Source organism: Numenius arquata, chromosome 18 (assembly GCF_964106895.1).
Source record: "Numenius arquata chromosome 18, bNumArq3.hap1.1, whole genome shotgun sequence".
Classification (NCBI taxonomy): Eukaryota; Metazoa; Chordata; class Aves; order Charadriiformes; family Scolopacidae; genus Numenius; species Numenius arquata.
The window spans coordinates 7,397,683-7,417,607 of NC_133593.1; the positions used below are offsets into that span (position 1 = coordinate 7,397,683).

General features: G+C 53.1%; 2 protein-coding genes across 3 annotated transcripts; both read right to left on the reverse strand.

Moving 5' to 3' along the window:
• Positions 1 to 203: 203 nt before the first annotated feature.
• Positions 204 to 15,017, reverse strand: UNC119 (unc-119 lipid binding chaperone). The gene is made up of 5 exons (XM_074160680.1): positions 14,882 to 15,017; positions 4,553 to 4,666; positions 3,279 to 3,381; positions 1,321 to 1,493; positions 204 to 316 (listed from the first exon to the last, which is right to left on the reverse strand). Exons 1-5 carry the CDS (start codon positions 15,015 to 15,017, stop codon positions 204 to 206), a joined length of 639 nt encoding a protein of 212 aa, XP_074016781.1.
• Positions 15,018 to 15,729: 712 nt separating this feature from the next.
• PIGS (phosphatidylinositol glycan anchor biosynthesis class S) lies at positions 15,730 to 19,818 on the reverse strand. Of its 2 annotated transcripts, none has more exons than XM_074160639.1 (12): positions 19,768 to 19,818; positions 19,535 to 19,674; positions 19,352 to 19,463; positions 18,762 to 18,851; positions 18,508 to 18,599; positions 18,195 to 18,393; positions 17,729 to 17,871; positions 17,512 to 17,626; positions 17,251 to 17,396; positions 17,047 to 17,147; positions 16,465 to 16,675; positions 15,730 to 16,316 (listed from the first exon to the last, which is right to left on the reverse strand). In XM_074160639.1, exons 1-12 carry the CDS (start codon positions 19,802 to 19,804, stop codon positions 16,041 to 16,043), a joined length of 1,662 nt encoding a protein of 553 aa, XP_074016740.1. In that variant the 5' UTR covers positions 19,805 to 19,818; the 3' UTR covers positions 15,730 to 16,040. The 2 variants fall into 2 exon arrangements, with proteins under 2 accessions (XP_074016740.1, XP_074016742.1); XM_074160641.1 differs by having other exon boundaries at positions 18,195 to 18,306; positions 19,768 to 19,814.
• Positions 19,819 to 19,925: the final 107 nt, after the last annotated feature.

Below are 19,925 nucleotides of genomic sequence, written 5' to 3' on the forward strand. Positions count from 1 at the left end.
CTGAAGAACTGGGCCTGCTTCAAAGCTCAAAGAGAGATGAGACTGGCAAATTTAGTCATGAAACTCCTACTGCGGCAAAGAGTCCTTGGTTTGTGGATCCTTGTCCAGTTGACGCTGTGGGCAACTGAACGGAAGGTGCTGGTATCCCTGACGGCTCGGGTAGGAAAGGGAAGGCCAGCGCAGGTTGGCTGTCCAGCCTGTGCTCAAGGTCCTCCGCTGTACGAATAATCTGCCTTGTTGTGCATCACGAGCTTGTTGTCTACAAAGTAGAAACTGTCCGACTGTGTCTCATATGGATGAAGGATCATCTCTCGAACTGCAGTGGGGGGAAAAAAAAGAAGGAAAAAATTAAAATTAATCGTATTACACAGAAGCCCTACTGAGGCGATGCTCTGCACTGGGTTCAGTTATGTTTAGTAGCATCGCTCAGATAGCGGTGAACTCTCAAGAGAGAAACCAAAACAGGCACCTACCCAAACCATTCATTGACAGTGTCTTTGAAAGAACTCAAACATAATCCAAATATGTTAAGACACCAGTAAGTTTCCTACCTAACCTCAAAAAAATATCACACTAGAGTTTCAGGCTTGTTTTTTTAAAAACAAGTGATAAAACAGCAAACTCCAAAGAAATTTGGAACGCCAAAAAGCCAAGGCCAGGTTGGACGGGGCTTTGAGCAACCTGGTCTAGTGGGAAGTGTCCCTGCCCATGGCAGGGGGATGGGACCTCTTTAAGGTCCCTTCCAACCTGAACCATTCTATGATTCTGTGAAATTTGTTCTGACAATAAGTAAGCAGGAGCGCATCACTGTATTTTCCACAGACTGCAATATTAGCGCTGACATACATGATTAGAGGTTGTAAAGAACATAATATTACCCAGATTTAGTACTCCTGCTCTTGTATCTTGGGAGAGAAGGGAGAAAATAAAACTTATGTTCATACTAAAAACTAAAACCTCTCAAGCTATCAGTATAGCACATCAAACAGAGCATAACATATAAGTCATCCATTTATTGGATGTCTCTTTAATCCTAGTTTTTTGGTTGGTTTATAACACAATTATCTTTTTTTTTCTCCCTGACACTGAAGCCTCCCTTTCATGAATTTAAAAAAAAAAAGAGCACAAAAAACACAACCATCTGGTGGGTGACAAGATACACGCTACTAGAAAACAAAATCTGTATTAACACAGATACAAAACTCCCTGGAAGGATTCTACCCTACCCACTTTTGACAGACAGCTCTTAAGAAAGGGCTTCTTCAAAACACCTTAGATTAACATCACCGTGTGGTAACCCAGTAATTAACGAGCACTTACTGAGATCCTCAGAGAGCTGGGGGAACTCATAGATGTGCTCACAGGTATTTTTACTGCTGGGGATGCAGAACCCAAATTCAAAATCAAAACTCTTCAGCAACTGATCGCGGAAGTAGTGCCTCTCAATCATGCGGAAGTTATTAATGGGTTTGTCCCCTACTGTGAATTCCACCCTGAAAAAGAAAGACAAGACAGAAATGAGCTTTCTTCCTTAGGTAAGATTTTCAACCGGTCCTGAAAGGTAGAAGAGAGCTCACCTGAAAAAAGCCAAAAATCTAAAGCAATGGTAGTAACCGAATTATCATTTCCTCTTTTTCTTAAAGCATGCTACAGGGACAAAACATAGCATTACTAATCATAGATTATACTGTATTTTGATTCTTTTTACTCAAAAATAAAAAAAAAAAAGAACACGCAAGACAATTTCACAATCTTAAACTCATCTTCAGTGAAGAAAAGATCCCTCCAACTATACCGGAGAGGGACTTCACTACATGCTCCTTATTGCAATAGATTTTTCTTCATGTTATTTTAATTTCTCTGGTGTGTACTAAAAAAAAAAAAAGGCAGATCTACAGAAAAAGGTCTTTCTTCTGTTCCTGCCTTGTAAGTGGTAAAGGGGGACAAGTTCCAGCCAGCGCTATGTTCAAGTGTCTCTTACCAAGAAGCGTGACCTCTTGGGAGGAAGATGGGTATTAGTTACATATGGCACACTGCGAGTATGCCAGGAAAGCACTGTTACTAGTCTGGCACAAATCAAAAGTTGGGTATTTACCATTTTAACCAAACAGTGGCCAAAGAGATGCTAATTGATACATAACTTCAATTTTCCTTCCAAAAGTCTAAATGGTGCACACCTTTAAGGTTAGCAGGAAGCGGTAATGTGCAACCTCACTCTAGATATATTCTCCGACAACAAATTTTAATTCTTTTGCATTGTAACCAAATGCTGAATTTTAATCAAGCTCTCAAAACCACTTTTTTTGCTGTTTTGTTTTAAGCAAGGCGACTGTGCACCCGTTCTTGTGAAATACACATCTGCTGCTGAAGGGGGGAGTCTATCAAACTGCGCTCCCACACGAATCCAAACTAAGGATTTCTATACACCTGAGACAAAGAGGTTTGTGCTGGAAACTGTAACTGACGCTCGACTGTGGTATTATGGACTCACTGACAGAATAGCCATGGGCACAAAGCTCTTGATTAGAAAAACAAAGATAACAAAGAACCTGCCACGCCATGACCCCATATCCTTCTAAACCCCCCAGTAAAGACAAAGCAGCCCACCAGCTGCCTCTCTGGAGGGCCAGAAAGTTGCGTCTCCCCATGCATGGTATTTAACCCCAGATCAAACTGTAATAAGTTAGTAGTAATAGTGTAGTTAATAGTAATCACTACTAACTTTTACTACAGACACAATACACTCCGTCACCTCTATCACAGCAGCAGTAACTTTGGCCTAAAGCTTTGCAGAAAGATACTTCAGGTGTCACATTTTGGCGTGGTTTATTGCTGGAATCACGCAGCACTACCAGACACGTCAAAGATCATTCTGGCACATAAAGCATCAAACATGACTTTACCATTTTGTGTGCATCTATGGATTGATGTTTTTGGGGGAATGCGATCTGTAAGGCTGCAGAAACACCTTCTGAAGCTGGCAGAGCCTCTGGCAAACAAACTAGAATGTGCAGAAGAGAGCTGGAACATCTGGGTAGTCTGTCCACCTTGTTTTGCCCCTTTTTAGCATTATTCTCTTCGACACGCTGCTTATTCCTGAGGCAAATAAACAAGCTAAAGGGATGGAGAAAGGAAGGCATCCAGCAAAGATGTTTGAAGATCCATATAATAACAAAAGATCCCTATTAAATCACCTTCCTGACAGGATCAACAAGCAAGACCCAATTTTTATAAGATTTCAGTTGTCTCCTGTACTAGAAAAAGTAGCGATTACTTACGTGGCTCCCACTTGCCGAAGTCTAAGAAAAGCCGGGGTGAACTGGTAGCGTACAAACCGTCCAGCATTGGGGTCGATGTCCTTCTTGTCGTTGTGTTCACGTTCTGGAAAAGCGCAAAGCAAAGCTCCATCACAGTCGTCTGAGAAACAGAAACCCAGTGAAAATACTTGCAAACATACTTTATTGAGTTGTGCAAGCTGGGAAACTATTCTGAGAAGGCCTGATGATGTGCTTACGCTCTTCTCATCCTCTCCAAGGCATCCACTACTGGTCACTCAGAGAAAGAGTGGCCCATTGGTTTAATATTCTTCTTAGAGAATCATAGAATGGTTTGGGTTGGAAGGGACCTTAAAGATGACCCAGTCCCATCCCCCCCGGTCATGAGCAGGGACACCTCTCACTAGACCGGGTTGCTCAAAGTCCCATCCAGCCTGGCCTTGAACACCTCCAGAGATGGGGCAGCCACAGCTTCTCAGGGCAACTTGTTCCAGTGCCTCACCACCCTCAAAGGAAAGAATTTCTTCCTAATACCTAATCTAAATCTCCCATCTTTCAGTTTAAAACCATTATAGTTGTCCTATCTTCTGAAGTGACCTACTGCTCCTACTTCTGATTGAGCATCGCAGTGTGACGCTGAACAAGCCATTTCACCCGAGTGTGTCTGATTTGCTGTCTCTGAACTACAGAAAAATTCCTCTCCCCTGCGGAAAGATGGGGAAGACTGCAAAGAGTGCAAAGGAAAAGAACAGTTGCCCTGGGTTTTTATTACCACTGGCAATGGGTGACACTTGGGTGGTTACAAGTAACACCCAAAAACTATGAAGAAAAAAAAAATAAAATGCAGATTTTCAGTTTGCCTAATTTGCACAACTGGCAAAGTTCCTCCCTTTCGGAAATACCACTTTTCCTGACTCCTGAGTGAAAGATGTTAAGACTATCAGTTAAACTATGCGCAGGGGGACTCTCACTGATGAGCAGCCAAGAAAGGAACACACGGTGACCTCCTCCTCCTCCTCCTCTGCTTCTGTTTACAACACCCATCTGTCCTTTCCCATCACAGATGGCAATCACAAGATACAGCAGCAACGGGTTCTGTTCACTGTGCTGGTACAGGGGGACACCTGAGCAGTATTTCTGCTGCAAGCTGGGACCCTGCTCCTGCAGTCGAGAGCAGCTCCTATTCGGGGGAAATGTGTTGAGTAAAAGGAGTGGGAAAAGGCAAAAGGAAGCATTTTTTTGTGCCTGAAAACAGCCTTCTGTGTGTGCACACTCACCTGAAGCTGCTGGTTTGGTGATTTCAAACAAGACCGTGCCAGATTCCATGTCCCGGATTTTGAACCTGGTGAAGTCTATCTTGTAAACGTTTTCCTCTGGAGTGCACAAATAATCTGCAGAGGAAAGCAAATTTAAATGGAGGCTGCCCAGAATTACCAGGTATTACTCTTTGGAGGTCACAACCAGCAGCGAGAGCTGCCCAAATGCATCTCCACTACCTACTAATATTTAGTTTAATCCAAAACTGATGTCTGGGAAGACAGTCCCGGTTCTGAATGCCCACACCGCCCTGCTCAGAACAGGCCAGGGAAAAGGCTCTTCTCCCCCAGCACTGGGTCATCACCTTTTCCCAACCCTGTGCCAGCATCTCCTGCATCCATTTCCCCTCAGGGTATTGAGAATAGTCAGCACCTCCATCAAATCCCAGCCTTTTCAGTGTAAGAGGCTTTGCCTGTTTTAAAAACTGCCCTCTGGGCAGAACAAGAGTGCTAAGCAGCTTTGCCAGCACTAAGCCTGCACTTAACTGGAACAGGAGTGTCCTCCCCTGTGCCACCTCCCCTATCTCCAGCCCTCTGCAGACAAAGGATGGCCTCTCCTCTCCACCGAGGCTTGTCCCATGCAAGGGCTTCTTTTTCCTCAATGCTGAAAATGGTGTTGAAGCCTTTCCCCGGATTAGGGAGCCAGTCTGGGAACAGAGCCCTTCCCAGCTTCCACCAGAGTCAATATCTTTGGGAGAAAGTCCTCGTTTCTGGTTTCAGCTTCGCTGTGCCCTGAGAGAGCGTCCCAGCCTGGGTACCAGCCTCCTCCCTGGGGAAAGGGCAGTGATACTTCATTTTCCCTGCACATAAAAGCAGCTCCAACAACTTACTTTATCCTGACAAATCAATGTTGCATGTACACAAGCCAGGTTAGCTTTTGAACAACCGTGCATCTGCATGTTGTAGGAGGCTTGTTTTGGAGGTTCTAAGGGAAAGTAATACTTTAACATTCTAATTCTAAGCCCTTTCTCAGCTAGTAATTCCTGCTGTTAGTCTGAGCTAATCACTTATTTCTGTCTGCTTTCCTATTTATAAAATTCAAATACATCCATCCACCTAAGGCTTATTCATTGACTGTGTGAAAACAAGTTACAGCGCGCTCGGAGGTGACACCTGCCCGTTACAACCCCTTCTTCAGCACAGGTAGAACAAATTGGGGACCTGGTTACAGTCGATGGGCGGTGGTTGGCACGTCCCATAGATCAGGAGTCAATAAAAGATTGCTGTGGGGCAGCAAAAGAACATCCCAAGCGCTGCAGCTCCCTGACAGCACGGCTCTCGTGCTGGGACCTGTAACTACAGAAATATCAGGTCCCTCCGTAGCGAGAGACAAAGCTGGTGGGGGAAGATTGCTCCCAAGCATGGACCCCCACATCCAGCACCTCTGCCTTCCTAGAAGCCGTTTATTCTCTATAAACCTCCTTAACTTGGAGAACTGTCTGAGCACTCACTGGTAGAAGGAACTGAGGTGTTGGACCTACTCTCTGGACAGTTTTACTGCTCTCCATCATCACCACCATAGTGAATGCTTAAAGGAATGAGCGTTAAGAGAGAGGACTGTGTTCAAAGCATCTCTGGCATTTGGCAGGGAGGTTTCCCTTTCCTGTCAATGCAGCACAAAGGAAAACTAACACCAGTGCCAACGCCATCAGGAAGAACAAGACAAAAACTCAATCTTTTTACTACCACAAGAAAACGCGAGCCTATTGTTAGACAAAATAGCCCGAGAACTGCACAAAATCTTCTGTCTTTAACAGAAATGGGACAGAAATTTAAATCAAGCCCTGGCCCTACGCCCCAGCGTTTTGCAGTCCTCAGGTAGACGTCCTGCAATCACACGATGATTTTCGGTTCTGCCACATCAGCCAGCCCAAATTCTCAACCCATCCCACAACCTCCCCCCCCGCAGGCAAAACACAAATTGACAGGATCAGGCACAGCTCCCCGCGGTCCCGGCTTCGCCTCCCTCAGCCCACGGCCACGCTGAGGCCAGAGGCTCTCCCCGATGGCCAGGGCTGTACCAGGACAGGCTGACGGTCGCCTGGGAGCCTGGGACACCTTCCCTAGAGCACGCTGGCAAAGCCTGAAGCCGCCGTTTGTCTGCAAGTTAATTATTAAGTGTTTTTCCTCCTGCAGAATTCCTGCCCATCCAGCACCATGGCAACAGCTTTATCCCCCTCCTTGGCAGCAGCGTTGCTGCAGTAACAGTGTCCATGACTCATCTGGAGGAGAGGAGAGCCAAGCAGAGCCACCCAAGAGGAGTAAACGCCGGGCACAATCCCCATCAGGCTCCTGCTCATTGATGTTTGCACCCCTCCACTATATTTTCCAACTCTTTTTGCACTGAAAAGATTTTAAACTTTTTTTTTCTTTTCTTTTTTTTTAAAAAAAAAAATCAACATGCCAGTATCTGGATGACATCCGGGAAGATTTACTGCCAGAGTACCGCAATCAAGTGTTTTTTCCTCCTCTGGCAGTGCCCAGTCTGCTAGCAGGAAAAAAAAAAAATAAGAAAGAGGGGTGTATACATATATATCTCAGTCTGTATTACATTTGCTTGGTGTGATTCCTGTTCAAAAATCAATCACATGCTGTTTTTTCCCCCTGTACATAACAGAAGCCCAGGGCTACACTGGCAGGTCTTATTGGGAACGAGCTGCTTGCAATTGGCAGCTACTTCTGCTTAGCCGAGCACTGTCAAATTTGCTAATCTCATCCCATATATACTTATTTTTAAATTACTGTAGGGCCCAGTTGCCCACACTTCCGTGACGCACTCAGATGTATCATCTGCTTTCATTACCCTAATTCACCGTCACCACAATTTGGGGAATGGAGGCAGCATCCATGTCTATTTTAGTTAGACATAAAGCAGCTCAAACCTCCACCAAGGGAGGTGGATCATTATAAGAAAAGGGAGTTTTAGTCCCTCAGGACAGAACATTTTCTCATTTCTTCCACTTCCCCTGAAGCAGGTTGCATTTTTTTCCATCAATAACCAAGTAATCACAATATATGTCTGAACAAGCCCTCAGTGCACACCCGACTCAGGGCTGACAGGGAGAACACTCTGAACAAGGGATGAACGCACCAGCACCATCGTAGGAAACCCAACAGCTTGGCTTTTGTCTTGAAATACCCACATTAATTGGTGCAAAAACAAGTCACAAAATAGGAGCATTGCCTACTCCTTCCTAAAGCCCAGTGAAATGCCATATCCCAAACCCAAACTCCTCCTGGAAAGAATTAACCAACCGGGCTGAAATTATTCTCAAAGCGACGAGCAAACTCTTGCAACTGGCCCAAGCCTGGAATTAGCAGCTACTTCCCACTCACACGTCACTGCTCCTGCCTGTGCCTCTGCAGCTTCTTTCCCATAATCTCTGTATCATGCCCAAAGATCTGCAACGCCTCAATACTAGAGATATTTTCTACCTTAAGACCTACCACGGTTTTGAAGAGTCTGGAAGCACAACTAGCAACACTGTGGTGGTCTCGGGAAGCAGCAGAGCTGGTGGATTTCCCAAGCCAGGCACAATGGATTCCTTCATGAATTCTCCTATTCCCTTTGTGGGAAAAAGTGCTTAAAAAAAACCCCACCAAAACCCCAAACAGCAATCTACAGCAAGGCGTTCATTAAGAGGTCTCAGGCTTTGCTACCAGAAACCCATGGATGCTCATTCCCTGTTTTATAGTCCTGAGGTGGAACCTCTGCTGTCCAACCCAGGGAAGCGCCGGTTCTCATCCAGGAAACCTTCCTCCCCTCCCGAGAACAACCGAGATGGCAAAAGAAACCAGGAAAACAGCCTGGACAATGACAGCAGGCACCGCCTGTTCTCCGGTGAGCAAGGGTACGCTGTGAACCCTGGTGCACATTTCCAGCCATACATTTTAGCAAAACTGGTCTTACCAAGGAGCACAAAAGGTGAGGGATAATACAATGCTAGATAATACAAGAAGAAAGCTAACGAAGGGACTTTCTCCTTCCTGCCCTCTCCCTGTTATTTCGGTTATCCAATGGAAGAGATTATGTGTTTGATCCTCCTCAGAGAAAGCTAAGAGTCGATCCTGTATTTTCAGATTTCCTTTGCAACCACCCCACCGGGCACATTTGACCAAGAGGAGGTCACGGGAGCAAGAGGGTTAGCACTCCTCCTCGTGCTCCTTTCAAGATTCCTTCTCCGTCCCCGCCATCAGGAGGACGCACGTGTCCCCTCTCACAGACACGACAGGTATTTCTGCCGTGCTCATCGGAGCATCTGAGCTCAGATCAGGCAGCTCCTATTTTAAGCCTTCAATAGCCCACAAGGGAGAGTAGAGTGCACCTGGGGTAAGAAAGGACTCAAAATCTGGTAGTGAAAACGGGCGTAAATCAGGAGGATGCTGTACAAGAAACCGACGCATCAGCAGTGACTTGTAACAGGGATGTCTCTCCCCAACAGAGGCAATAACGAGAATTTGGGGAATAAGAAGGGTCCTGTAGCTATGCAGGCCAATTTCTTAACGTGCATTAGCCAACAAGGCCAGAAGCTATTTTGAAGACTACTCCCGAGACATAAACCAGGTATAAAGCAAAGACAACCGCAGACGAATTGCCAGGAGCTGGAGATTAGGAGATTATCAGATTGAAGAGTCTCAGGAGGAAGCGAGCAAAAAATAGCACGACCGCCGCGAAGATGCCGAGCGCTGACGCAGGACAGAGGGCAGGACCTCGAAGGGAAGGCAGGGCGAGCTTCAAGCCGCATCGATACGCCTGCTTAGACAACCCGAGCTCAACTAAAGGAAAAAAATAAACCAAAAAAGAAAAAAAAAAAAAAAACACAACCACAAGACACCAAAAAAAGCCCTGCCCTCAGCCTCAGCAGTTCACATTCCATAAGGAAAGGGGCAAGCAAAGCCAGCCAGGATCCCCTCCATCTTCAGAGCTGTAGGTGTTGGGCGAGTGAAGACAAATAGGGATGGAGGCCCCTGCAGCCCCCCCGCCACAAGCCAAACTCAAGAATTAGGCTAATGGGAATGCCCCAGAGGAAGAATCTCGCACCCAGAGGATCTCACGGGAGTTTTTCCTGCAGCAGCACTTCTCCTGACCCACGCTGTTAACGGAGCAGAGGGGTGCATCCCGGCAGGCTCTGAGCTGGGACACTTACAAAGGTCCCCGTTGCCCATGAGATGTACCCACCTGGCAGCGTGCCTTTTTTGGGGCAGCCTGCTCACCTCCTTTTTCTTTTTTTTTTTTTTTTTCCTATTATTATTATTTTATCTAGAGCTTTCCAGACTTCACCCTCCCGCAATTAATTTGATCACAGCCCTCCAGGCCTTGTTAAAGAAGGATGGAGCTGCTCTTCCCCCATCCCCGAGGCCTCCAAAAAAGGAGGGGATGGATTTCCTGCCCCCTGGTTCGTGCTGATTGCACTCGATGTCTGAAACCACACGCACAACATTAACAAAATCAGCTCATTTTGCTCTTACACGGGGCTAAGCCAAAGCAATCAGGCCCTGCCCAGACCCCCGCTATGACACCCCCAGTATGACACCCCCAGTTTTTCTCTAACTTTCCCCATTTCCAGCAGGGATGGCCCAAACCCACAACAGTGGCAGAAGGAGGAACCTGCTCAGATGCCAGCCGGGCGCCCTGTGCTACACACACGCCATGTGTGCTGCCCCTGGAAATCTTCACAGGCCATATTGTACTGCGAGACTGCTGAAAAAAAAAAAAAAAAAACAAAAAAACCCACAAACCCTTCATTTACACAACACTCCTCGGAGCTGCACGTTATCACAAAGCCTTGAAAAGGTTCATGGCACACGTGGTGATGCTGAGGAAAGGAGTCGCGGTGAGAGCAGCTTGACACAGCTCTGGGATATCGCTCTGGCACTGTATTAAAACGCTTTTACACATATCACAGCCCCGGACAACTCAGAACATTGATTCACTAACCTCCTCACAAACACCCACAGCTAATCAGAGCTCCTAATGCGATAAATTTTCCCCATTAATTGGGGAAGGAAAAGAAAAGTCATGGTCCAGGAGCGGCATTGAAGATTGACTTCCCCACAGCAGCTTCCCTTTAATGCTACAGGGAAAACCAGTAGGAAAGTCACCCAAGAAGGGTCTGCCCTGGCCGCCCCGTCGGGGCAGCCCTCTGCCAAGCCGGCCTTTAGCTAAAGCTGCTGAGAGATGTCTCAGAGAAATCCGAAATGACAGCTCGGGGAAGAGATTAGTTTCAGAAATGATTAAGTCCCTCTTCCTTATTTTTAGGTTTTGTTTTGTAATTGTCTCCAACTATGTAATCAATTATTTAACCCTTTGGTTTGCTAAAATAAAATAAGCTTTAGAATAAAGCTCTAATCTGGAATGACAGACGAGCTGTGCAGGCACCTGCAGCTGTGATAAGCCGGGCAGTCTCAGAGGCTGAAGCTTGCCTCGTTAGGTACCTCGTTACGTTTGAAGCCTGGCACTATTGCACCCTGGCAAAAGGGGGTAGCATTACGGGGGCTGTAATATCATCTTTCTGCTGACCCCCGGTCCCGCTAATCTCGAAGATGGAGGAAGAAATTAAAGCTCCTGCTTGAGTTAACCTTGCCCTGCAGCTACCGTGGGAGTAGCGCAGCGTGACCCAGCAAAGCTGCGAGATGCAGCATGGTCACAGACACAAGGGACAGCCCCCAGGGATGAGGGGTCCCAGCTCCTCAGAGGGCTCCACGAGGCAGGACATGGTGTTGGCAGACACCAACATCCCCATAACTGCAGGCAGACTCCTCTGATCCCCTGGCCGCTTCAGTAATTAATTGCAATTTGAACTGAGCTCTGCCCCACTCCTTTGCTAATCACGTAGGAAGGTTTTTCCTCTTTTTGTAACCACAGTTGTGTAAGCAAGTAACAAATCTCGCTAATTGCAAAGAAAATGGTTCATCCGCTTTATACGTAATCCAGCTGGAGCAGGGCCAGCCCCAGCCCAGCCAAAATGCCCAGATATTCCGGGGCAGCACCCCAGATCCCTCAGGCTGAACCCTGGCATGCCCAGAACCGTTATGGCCCTGGAGTTGCTGGAGTATTTAACATTGAAAGGACGTGGCATATGCAGGACAGTTTGCATGACTCCCCCTTTAAGCTTATTAGAAGCACATTAAGAGCAGAGCCCAGCTGGCCCTGCCGGCTGGTTACAGAGCGGGTTCTCTGGGTTAGCCATAAGTGTGTGTTTGCCACAGAGCCACATCCTGCACCTCCACCCTCCCAGCCGGAGACATTTAACCTTCCATCACCCATCAGCTGTCCCTATGGGAAGAGGAAAGCCCCCCTGTGCTTCCCGCTGCAAATGCGAGGGCTTTCCCTAGCCCCAGATGCCAGAGCAGGGCTAAGAGCAGCCCCACAGGCTGTTCGGGCAACAGGTCCCAAGCAGGAGCAGCAGTTTGGCTCCAGAGAGACCCAGCTCCCCCAGGGCTGAAGGGCAAGAAGATTTGCCCCATGCATCAGGAAGGACGGAGGAGCTCCGCAGCAGGCAGAGCAAGCACGAGATGGCTGAGCCTGGCTCTAGAAGAGCATCTGCAAGATCAGCACAGCCCAGGCACACACAGGGATGGAAGGTTCCTCCCAGGTGTGGGCATGGTGCCCTGCTGCCACGGGCAGCCACACTAGGGAGTCCCTTTAGTAACTGCATCCATGCTGTACCCCAGACAGTAGCTGGGATTCACAAGCTGGAAGGCCATTCAGAAACACACAGGCTACTCGTGGTGCAAGGATTTCTAAACCACACGTTCCTGCAGCACCAAGCCCTCTTCTCACGTGGTTTATCCTGGGCTTTGTTCACTGAAGCAATGCTAAAACGTGGCCAGACGACGCCAGGTCCCTGGGCGGCACGCAGCTTACCCACAGTCCCTCAACAGCCCGAGCTACCATCTTACTGTCCCATGAGTTTGTACAGAGATGAATTATACCCCACCTGGAACCACAAAGGACGTCCAAGGCACCAGAACATCTCTGCTGCAACCCCACCACCAACTCCAGCTTCAACTTCAAACTGTCTGGAGCACCATAACTTTGGGCATCACAATGAGAATTGCTGAAATAGGGTGTCATGTTTGCCCCAACTCAGCACCTCCAACAGAGAGGATGGGGCTGGGGTAACCATGAACTTCTCCCCCATAGTCTGGTTCTTCCTGCTGCCTGCAGCACCCTCCGCTCGGAGCAGAAGGCTGGAATGGTTTCACGTTGGTATTTTTGGCATTCTGTTTTTAAGAGCTTGCTGTGATGCCTGGAAATGAGAAAAGGCCACAGAATGCCCCAAATAATCATTACACGTTAAGGATTAGAAAAACAGCCTTGTGCTTTTGCTCGCTGTGTTAAACCCGCCAGGTGGAAAACTGAGCTTGAGAAGGGGTGCTGCAAAATATTGCTAGGTAGTAAGATAAGATATACTCACCGTGGATGTATTGTATACCTGTATTCCTAAACACATACTGAGGATTTTAGGTGCAGAGAGCATTTGCTGGCTTCCCATGTACCCACCAGGACAGACAAGCACTTCCCATGGGAAGGCATTACCCAGGGCTCACCGTGGCGTCTGGTTCTTGCTTGGCACGACCCATCCGCATGCCCAGCACTACCCTGGTACCAGCAAGTCTCACAGCAGGAGGGGAACAAACCATTTTCATGCACTTTATATCTTCCCTGTGCTCCAGAGCACGCTGCCCCATGGGTGGAAGAGGCAGGTGACAACCAGCTCCTGGCTCTGAAGCCAGGGTGACTGGCCCAGCCTTCCCAGTGTCCTGGGAAAGCAGGTGCTTACCAAGAGAGATGGCCAGAGAGATGCCACGTGAGGTCTGCACGCCCCAGGAGGGAGGGTGCAGGGTGGCCATGTGCCTGCAGCCCCTCCAGACAGCACCACCGAAGGCAGGGACACCCAGGCGGCCATAAAGCGAGCCCGCAAAGCGCTGAACGTGGCCATGGCTTGGATTCTCCATGGAACCACTGTTCCTCCGAGCACGTTGGCAGTTCCCTTCAGCGCCTGCTGCACAGCTCCTCCTGCCACATGCAGAGGATTTCTGGGCCTGGGCAGTGAATCACACCACTGCAGCCCATCAGAGCATCCCAGCTGGGAGAAGGGGACCCAAGGACCCCCCAGCATCAGCAGCCCCTCCTTCAGAGGAGCCTTCAGAGGAGCCTCCAGAGGGGGAACACCAAGCCCCGGCAGGGTTTTCCTCCCACCCTGCTCACCCCAGGCAGGCCCCCGGGGTTGCCTGCACACACCGACACTCACAGCCGCAGCCTTTCTTCTCTGGGGCTCGTCACGCCGCACAGCCCTGGCCTGCGACACGAAACCTTGCTCTGACACCACATCGCAGAGGGCTCCGAGGCAACGAGGAGCACGGCCAGACACCCAGGCCAGCCCCCTCCTCCCTGCCAGCCCCCTTCTCCCCCTGCCCAACCTGCTGCCTTGCAGAGAGGTGACCCAAAGGTCCCAAAAAGGGGGGACAGGGACCTTTTGGGCACAGCAGGGCAGGCCACCCCCAGGCACCGCTGTGGCCCGCGTGGCCCCGGGGCACATGCCCTCTCCCAGCCTGGCGTGCTGCAGTCCCGGCAGGTCCAACACGGCCACCCGGTCCCAACCGAGCTGCTCTGCCCAGCACAACAAACCCTCCAGCCAGCAGGTTCCCGCGCCTGCCAGCCCCTGAGGATGCTCTGACGACCAGCAGTGCCATATTGAGGAAGGGGAAACTGGCGGGGGGCTACAGGGCGAGTCAATAGTGAAGCCCCCATGCACACTGCGGCCATGGATCCAGCCTGCCCCCTCTCCCCCCCCCCCAAGCCCACCGCTGTGGGCACAGGCTGAGGGCTCAGCTTGGCCCAGCCAAGGGGCACAGACACAGGAGAGGGGAGATGGGGAGAGCACTGGGGAGCATCTCACCACTCACCTTCGACCCTGGGTGGGGGGAGAGGGGGCTCCACACCCTGTGCATCCCTGCGGGATCGAGCAGAGAGGGGGGGGCACATCCCCAGCCTTGAGCCTCACGTCCAGGCATCCCCTAGGGGTGATCTTTAGGTGGTACCCAGCCCCCGGGGGTACCGCATCCCCGGGGCGGACCCTCTCCCCTGCGGTACTGCATCCCCACTCCTCATCCCCCGGGGAGGGGGGGACCGGCTCCTCTCTCCCCCCACCAGCGGTTGCCCCCCTCGCCAGCCCCAAAGGGGACGCAGTCCCCATCACCCTGCACCCCCAGATCGGCTCTGGACTTCCTCATCCTGCACCCTCCCCTCCCCGGCACCGGAGCAGCCCGGTCCCCGGTACCCACCGCTGGTGACCCGCTGCAGCCCCAGCACGTCGTCGGGCCCGATGAGCGCTTTGCGGCCCAGCTCCTCCTCGGTACGGGCCGCCGCGGCCCCGGCCCCAGCCCCGGCCCCGGCCCCGCCGCTCTTCTTCACCTTCATGGCCCCGTCGCCGCCGCCGCCGCCGGTGTGAGCGGCCCCGGCCCCGCTGCGCGCCGCCGCCGGCCCCGCCGCACCGGGAGGGGCATCGCCGCCCCGCCCGCCCCGCGGCCCGCCCCCCGCCCGGCCCAGCACCGGGGGAGGGGTACAGTCCCCTCCTTGGCTGCTCCAGCATCCCCATCATGGGGGTCTGCGCCCAGGGGTGTCCCCAGGAGCGCTTCCCCCCCCCCCCCCAAAAGTGGGGGTGTTGTGGAGACAGACCCTATAGCTGCCCCCGAGAGCACCGGGGCGGGGGGGTGTGGTGTGTGTAATACCGACAATGGGGTGGGGGAGTCCCCATAACTGCCCCCCGCAAGAGCCTCAGGGTGAGCTGGATGAGCTGGACCCCATTAAGGATGAGCTGGATCCCATTAAGGTGGAATTGTCCCCCCCAGGAGGCTCTGCCCCAATACCCATCAACAAGAGATGGATCCCCCTTCAGTAAGAACTGACCCCCAACATCCAAACCCCATAAATTGTGTTAAATTCCCCAAGTGCTTTGGGCTAAATACATGTAAGTGGCCAAATGTGTGTCTGACAGGAGCCAGACCCCATAAAGCAATGGTGGGGGCACGCAGGGGGAAGGAAGCTGGGCAAGGGGAAGGTAGGGCAACAGGCACCCCCGGAGGGCTAATGGCAAAGCAGATGAGGGTCACGCAGCCCCACACCAGGTCTTCGCACAACCAGGGTTTTTCTTTATTCATCCAGCAGCTTGTTCTGAACACAGTGCAAGGCCACGGGGAGCCCCCTCCCTCCTCTTGGATCTCAGCGTTGCTGGGTGGGGGGCTCAGGACCCAGATTGAGAACAACTCCCACCCCTCAAAGCAACCTCTCTTCCCATCTCCTGCATCTTTGGCCATGTCAGACCCAGGCAGGGCACAGCCCTGACACAGTTCTGGGGACCTTCTTGGGCCATGGGTCCATGACAACACACTGCACGAGGTGGGGACAGCCCCAGCCCCAAGGCAGGGCATCATTGCGATGGGCTCAGTCCACCTTGGTGGGCTCCTTCTTACGCTGCCTGGTCTCCCGGACGATCTTGGCCAGAGAGAGGAGAATGGGAACAGCCATGGGCAGGAAGAGCGGGATGTAGATGGCAAATTTCTGGTCATCAGGGAAGTAGAGGAGATGGAGGAGAGACGGGTCGAAGAAGGCCCGCTCCGAGGAGGTGACTGCCTCCTTGCTGGCCTGGAAAGCTGAGTGCAGGTGGCCTGCGGCAAGCTCGGCCATAGCGCTCTGCACTGAGGCCACTGCTCGGTACACCTGTGTGGCAACAACACCGATGGTCAGTTCCTGACCGAGGGAGAACCACAGGAACAAGCCTGAGGGTCTCACTCGCTGCCAGGTCTGGGCAGAAGCACACCAGCAAGAGCTCACGGTCTGCACAGGGACAGCAACACCACAGCCCTACCTCAGAGGCAACATCGTCTTTGATGACAATATTCCCAATCTTGTCCAGGAGCTGGGCCAGCGAGGTCAAGGTGGTGGACACGGTGGCGATGTTCTCCACCGTGTGGGCCCAGAGCAGGCGGTCCAGCTCCCAGTCGGCCAGCCCCTCGTTCCCTGGTCTCTCCAGCAGGAACTCAGGGGGCAGTTCCTCCCGAGATAACCCAAACAGTAACCTGGGAGTAGAGGAGAAGGTCCCAGCCCACACCACAAGCCCATGGACCCACGCACGCTCCACACTTTTCCCCTTCTCTGCTACATTCAGTCTTGGCAGGGCTCAACCCACACCTGATGGCCTCCTGCATAAGGGGCAGGACAAGACAAGGCTCCCACCCCAGGAGATGGAAGATGCACCAGCAACACTGGCCAGAGAGCAGCGCTGGCTGGGGGTCAGCTCCTCAAAGGCCACAAAAAGCCACCCTCAGCCTCCCAGAGCCCATAGAGGAGTGAACAAGCTGCACGGATACGGCCTGTTCTGACCCGTTCGATTTCCGCGTGTGCCAGGAGAGCACACCAAGGCCAAGGGAGGGAAGAGCCACATCCTCACCGGAGCTGGGCCAGAAAAACCTCCATCACTCGCACCATGTCGACGTCCACATGCAGCGGGAGGGAAGCTTGGGGGGAAGAAGGGGCTTCAACGTTGTAAACCTGCAGGAGAGCATCAGTGAGGCACAGCCGGACCCCAGGGACCAGCAGGGGACGGGGAGCCACCACTTGTCTAAGCGCTGCCAGCACGCCCACAGTCCCATACCATGATGCCACCCCAGCGGGGGCTGTGGAAGGCATTGGTGCTCACTGGGGCTCCATCCTTGTCCTGGATGTACAAGGGAGAGTGGGAACGCTCTGGCACATACAGCAGGAAGTTCAGCACAGGGTAGAGCGAGGCAGCGCTGGAGCCTGCAGCAGAACAGAGTCAGAGAAGTCCCCTGGGTGGCAGGGACAGCAAGAGCAGACTGCCCACACGCAGTGCTGGGGCAGAGCCCAGCCCTGCTCCTGCTTCCACAGTGCTCACCCAGCCGGGCCTCCACAGGGTTGATGACGTGCGGGAGGCTGTGGGCGCTCAGGAGGAAGCTGGAGGACTCCTTATCAAAGCGTGGTGTCACTCCTAGGACGGCATAGTACAGGATCTGCAGACACACAACAAAGACGTTGCTGGCAGAGAAGCATGTCCCGGAGCACCCAGCACGGCCAAGGCTGGGCTTATCCCCATCACCTCTCCCAGCCCTCACCTGCGAGTCAACAGAGAAGTTGGCCACCAAGCTCAGTTTGTCCAGGACAGGCTGCACGTAGCGGTTCACGGCTTCCTCGATGTCCCACTCCACAGCGTGGGATTTGGGGTCGGGGTTCAGCAGGCTGAAAGTGATCTCGTACCCTGCCAAGGGCCCACAGCCTGTGAGACACTGGCACGGCCACTGCCTGTAGATGTCAAGGCCGGTCATGTGGCCATGAGAGAGCTCCCAAGAGAAGCAGGACATGACCCTCTCCTCCCTGACCCACCCCAATGCAGGGTTGTGCACCAGCGACCCAACACGCAAAAACTGCAGCACGGATCCCAGCCCAAAGCAATGGTAAAGGGAAGACCCCAGGGTCTGTGACGCCAGAAAACATCCAGGGATGCTACAGGTACAGCAGGAACAGCGTTTCCCCCAGAGCCTTTCCCAGCTCAGGGAACGGAGCTAGCACACACATCCATACCCAGGCTGGATTTCAAGTGCCGCCGGGCATCAGGGCCGAGCTGGCCGTCGGGCACACGGTCCGAGAGGGCAGCGGTGATGGAGCTGGCCGTGAAGGACATCACCTGCGTGAGCTGCCGGAGGCGGGCATGGAGAACAGCTAGACCCCCCCCAGCCCTCACCAGGGCACTGCGGTGCTTCCCCACGTAGACGCTGATGCCCTGGGGAAGGGGCAGGGGTGAAGGCTGGCTCCCACCAACACACCCGAGAACAGCATGGTGCGGAGAACAGGGTGAAATAAGCCGAGGCTGGCACAGCAGGGTGCTGCTCCCTACCTGAGGCAGGAGAGAGGAGGTTTCAGGGACCACGTACATGGTCAGAGAGCCCAACGAGGCGTCCTGCAGCAGGTGCAGAGCAGCGTCAGCCTCTGGGGAAAGATGGAGGCGTTAGCAGGGTTGGAAATTTCACTCCAATCCCCGTCCCACCCTGAGATGCAGTGAGGCCGAGTCCTCAGCTCAACCAGCCTCAGAAAGAGGAGCCTGGTCCTCCACGGAGCTCCCCCAGCCACCGCGATCCCTCCTCTCGGTACCTTGGGCAGTAGCTGCCCCCAGCGCTGCCTCCTCCCGAGCCGTGGTGCTGCGATAGATCATCTCGTAGCGGGACGTGACAGTGGTTCTCACTGCCAGGGAGAAAACCAGAGTGAAGCCACCAGTCCCAGCACTTCATAGGGGACAGGCGCTAAGAGCGACAAGGGACAGCCGCAGGGGGACACATGCCACAAGGTCCTTTGGGCGCCAGCTCCAACCTCAGCTGACTGACCCATTGCAACACACGGTCTCAGCTAGTCCGTGTTGGCAAGCAGAACTGACCCACGCCAGCCAGGGCACGTCCCACACCCCCAGGGGTTGCCATCAGCCCTGTCCCCAAGGAGGGGGGATAGTCTCTTCCCTTTGGCACGCTGGGGACCTTGCTATCCCCACTGCTCCCCTGTTCTGCCAGCTCAGGACGGGATGGTGCTGGCAGACACGGGTGCGGGGAGCTCTGGGGTGACAGCCGGTGACAGCCACCCGGGGACAGAAGCCACGGACAGGCAGGGACATCCCGGGGAAGGATGAAGCCACCCGGGAGGGACACACGGGTTGGGGACAGGCGAGGTGGGGGGGAGGGGGTGTCTCTCACGGTTCACGGAAAGCTCCAGCTCCTGCACGTCCCTGAAGGGCAGCGGCCTCGGCAGGTCCCCGGGCACCGACCCCGGGGCGAAGACCACGGCGACGGGCACGGCCAGCTGGAACTGAGCAGAGGCGTCAGCCCGGGGCACCCCAGCCCGGGGACCCGCTGTCCCGGCCCCCTCCCGGCGCTCACCGGCAGCTGTCCCAGCCCGTCGATGTCCCCGTAGGGCAGCGCGGCGCGGTAGGTCTCGGTCGTCCTCCACCACAGCGGCAGCCCCAGCAGCACGGCGATGGCGGCGAAGGAGAGGGCGGCCCGCCGGCCCCGCGCCCGCTCTGCGGGGACAGCGCTCAGCACCAGCCCGGCTCACCGGGTCCGGGGACAGGGGCTGGGGGCGAGGGAGAGCGACCCCCGAAGGCCACCGGTACCTGCTTCATCCGCCGCTATCGCCGCCGCCGCCGCCATCTTCACTTCCCGCATCAGCCGGGGAGGGCGGGGCCTGCGCCTAGCCCAGCCAATCAGAGCTCCCAGTCCTCACGACAGCCAATAGGCGTGGAGGCCGGAGGGCGGTGGCGCAGACGAGCGG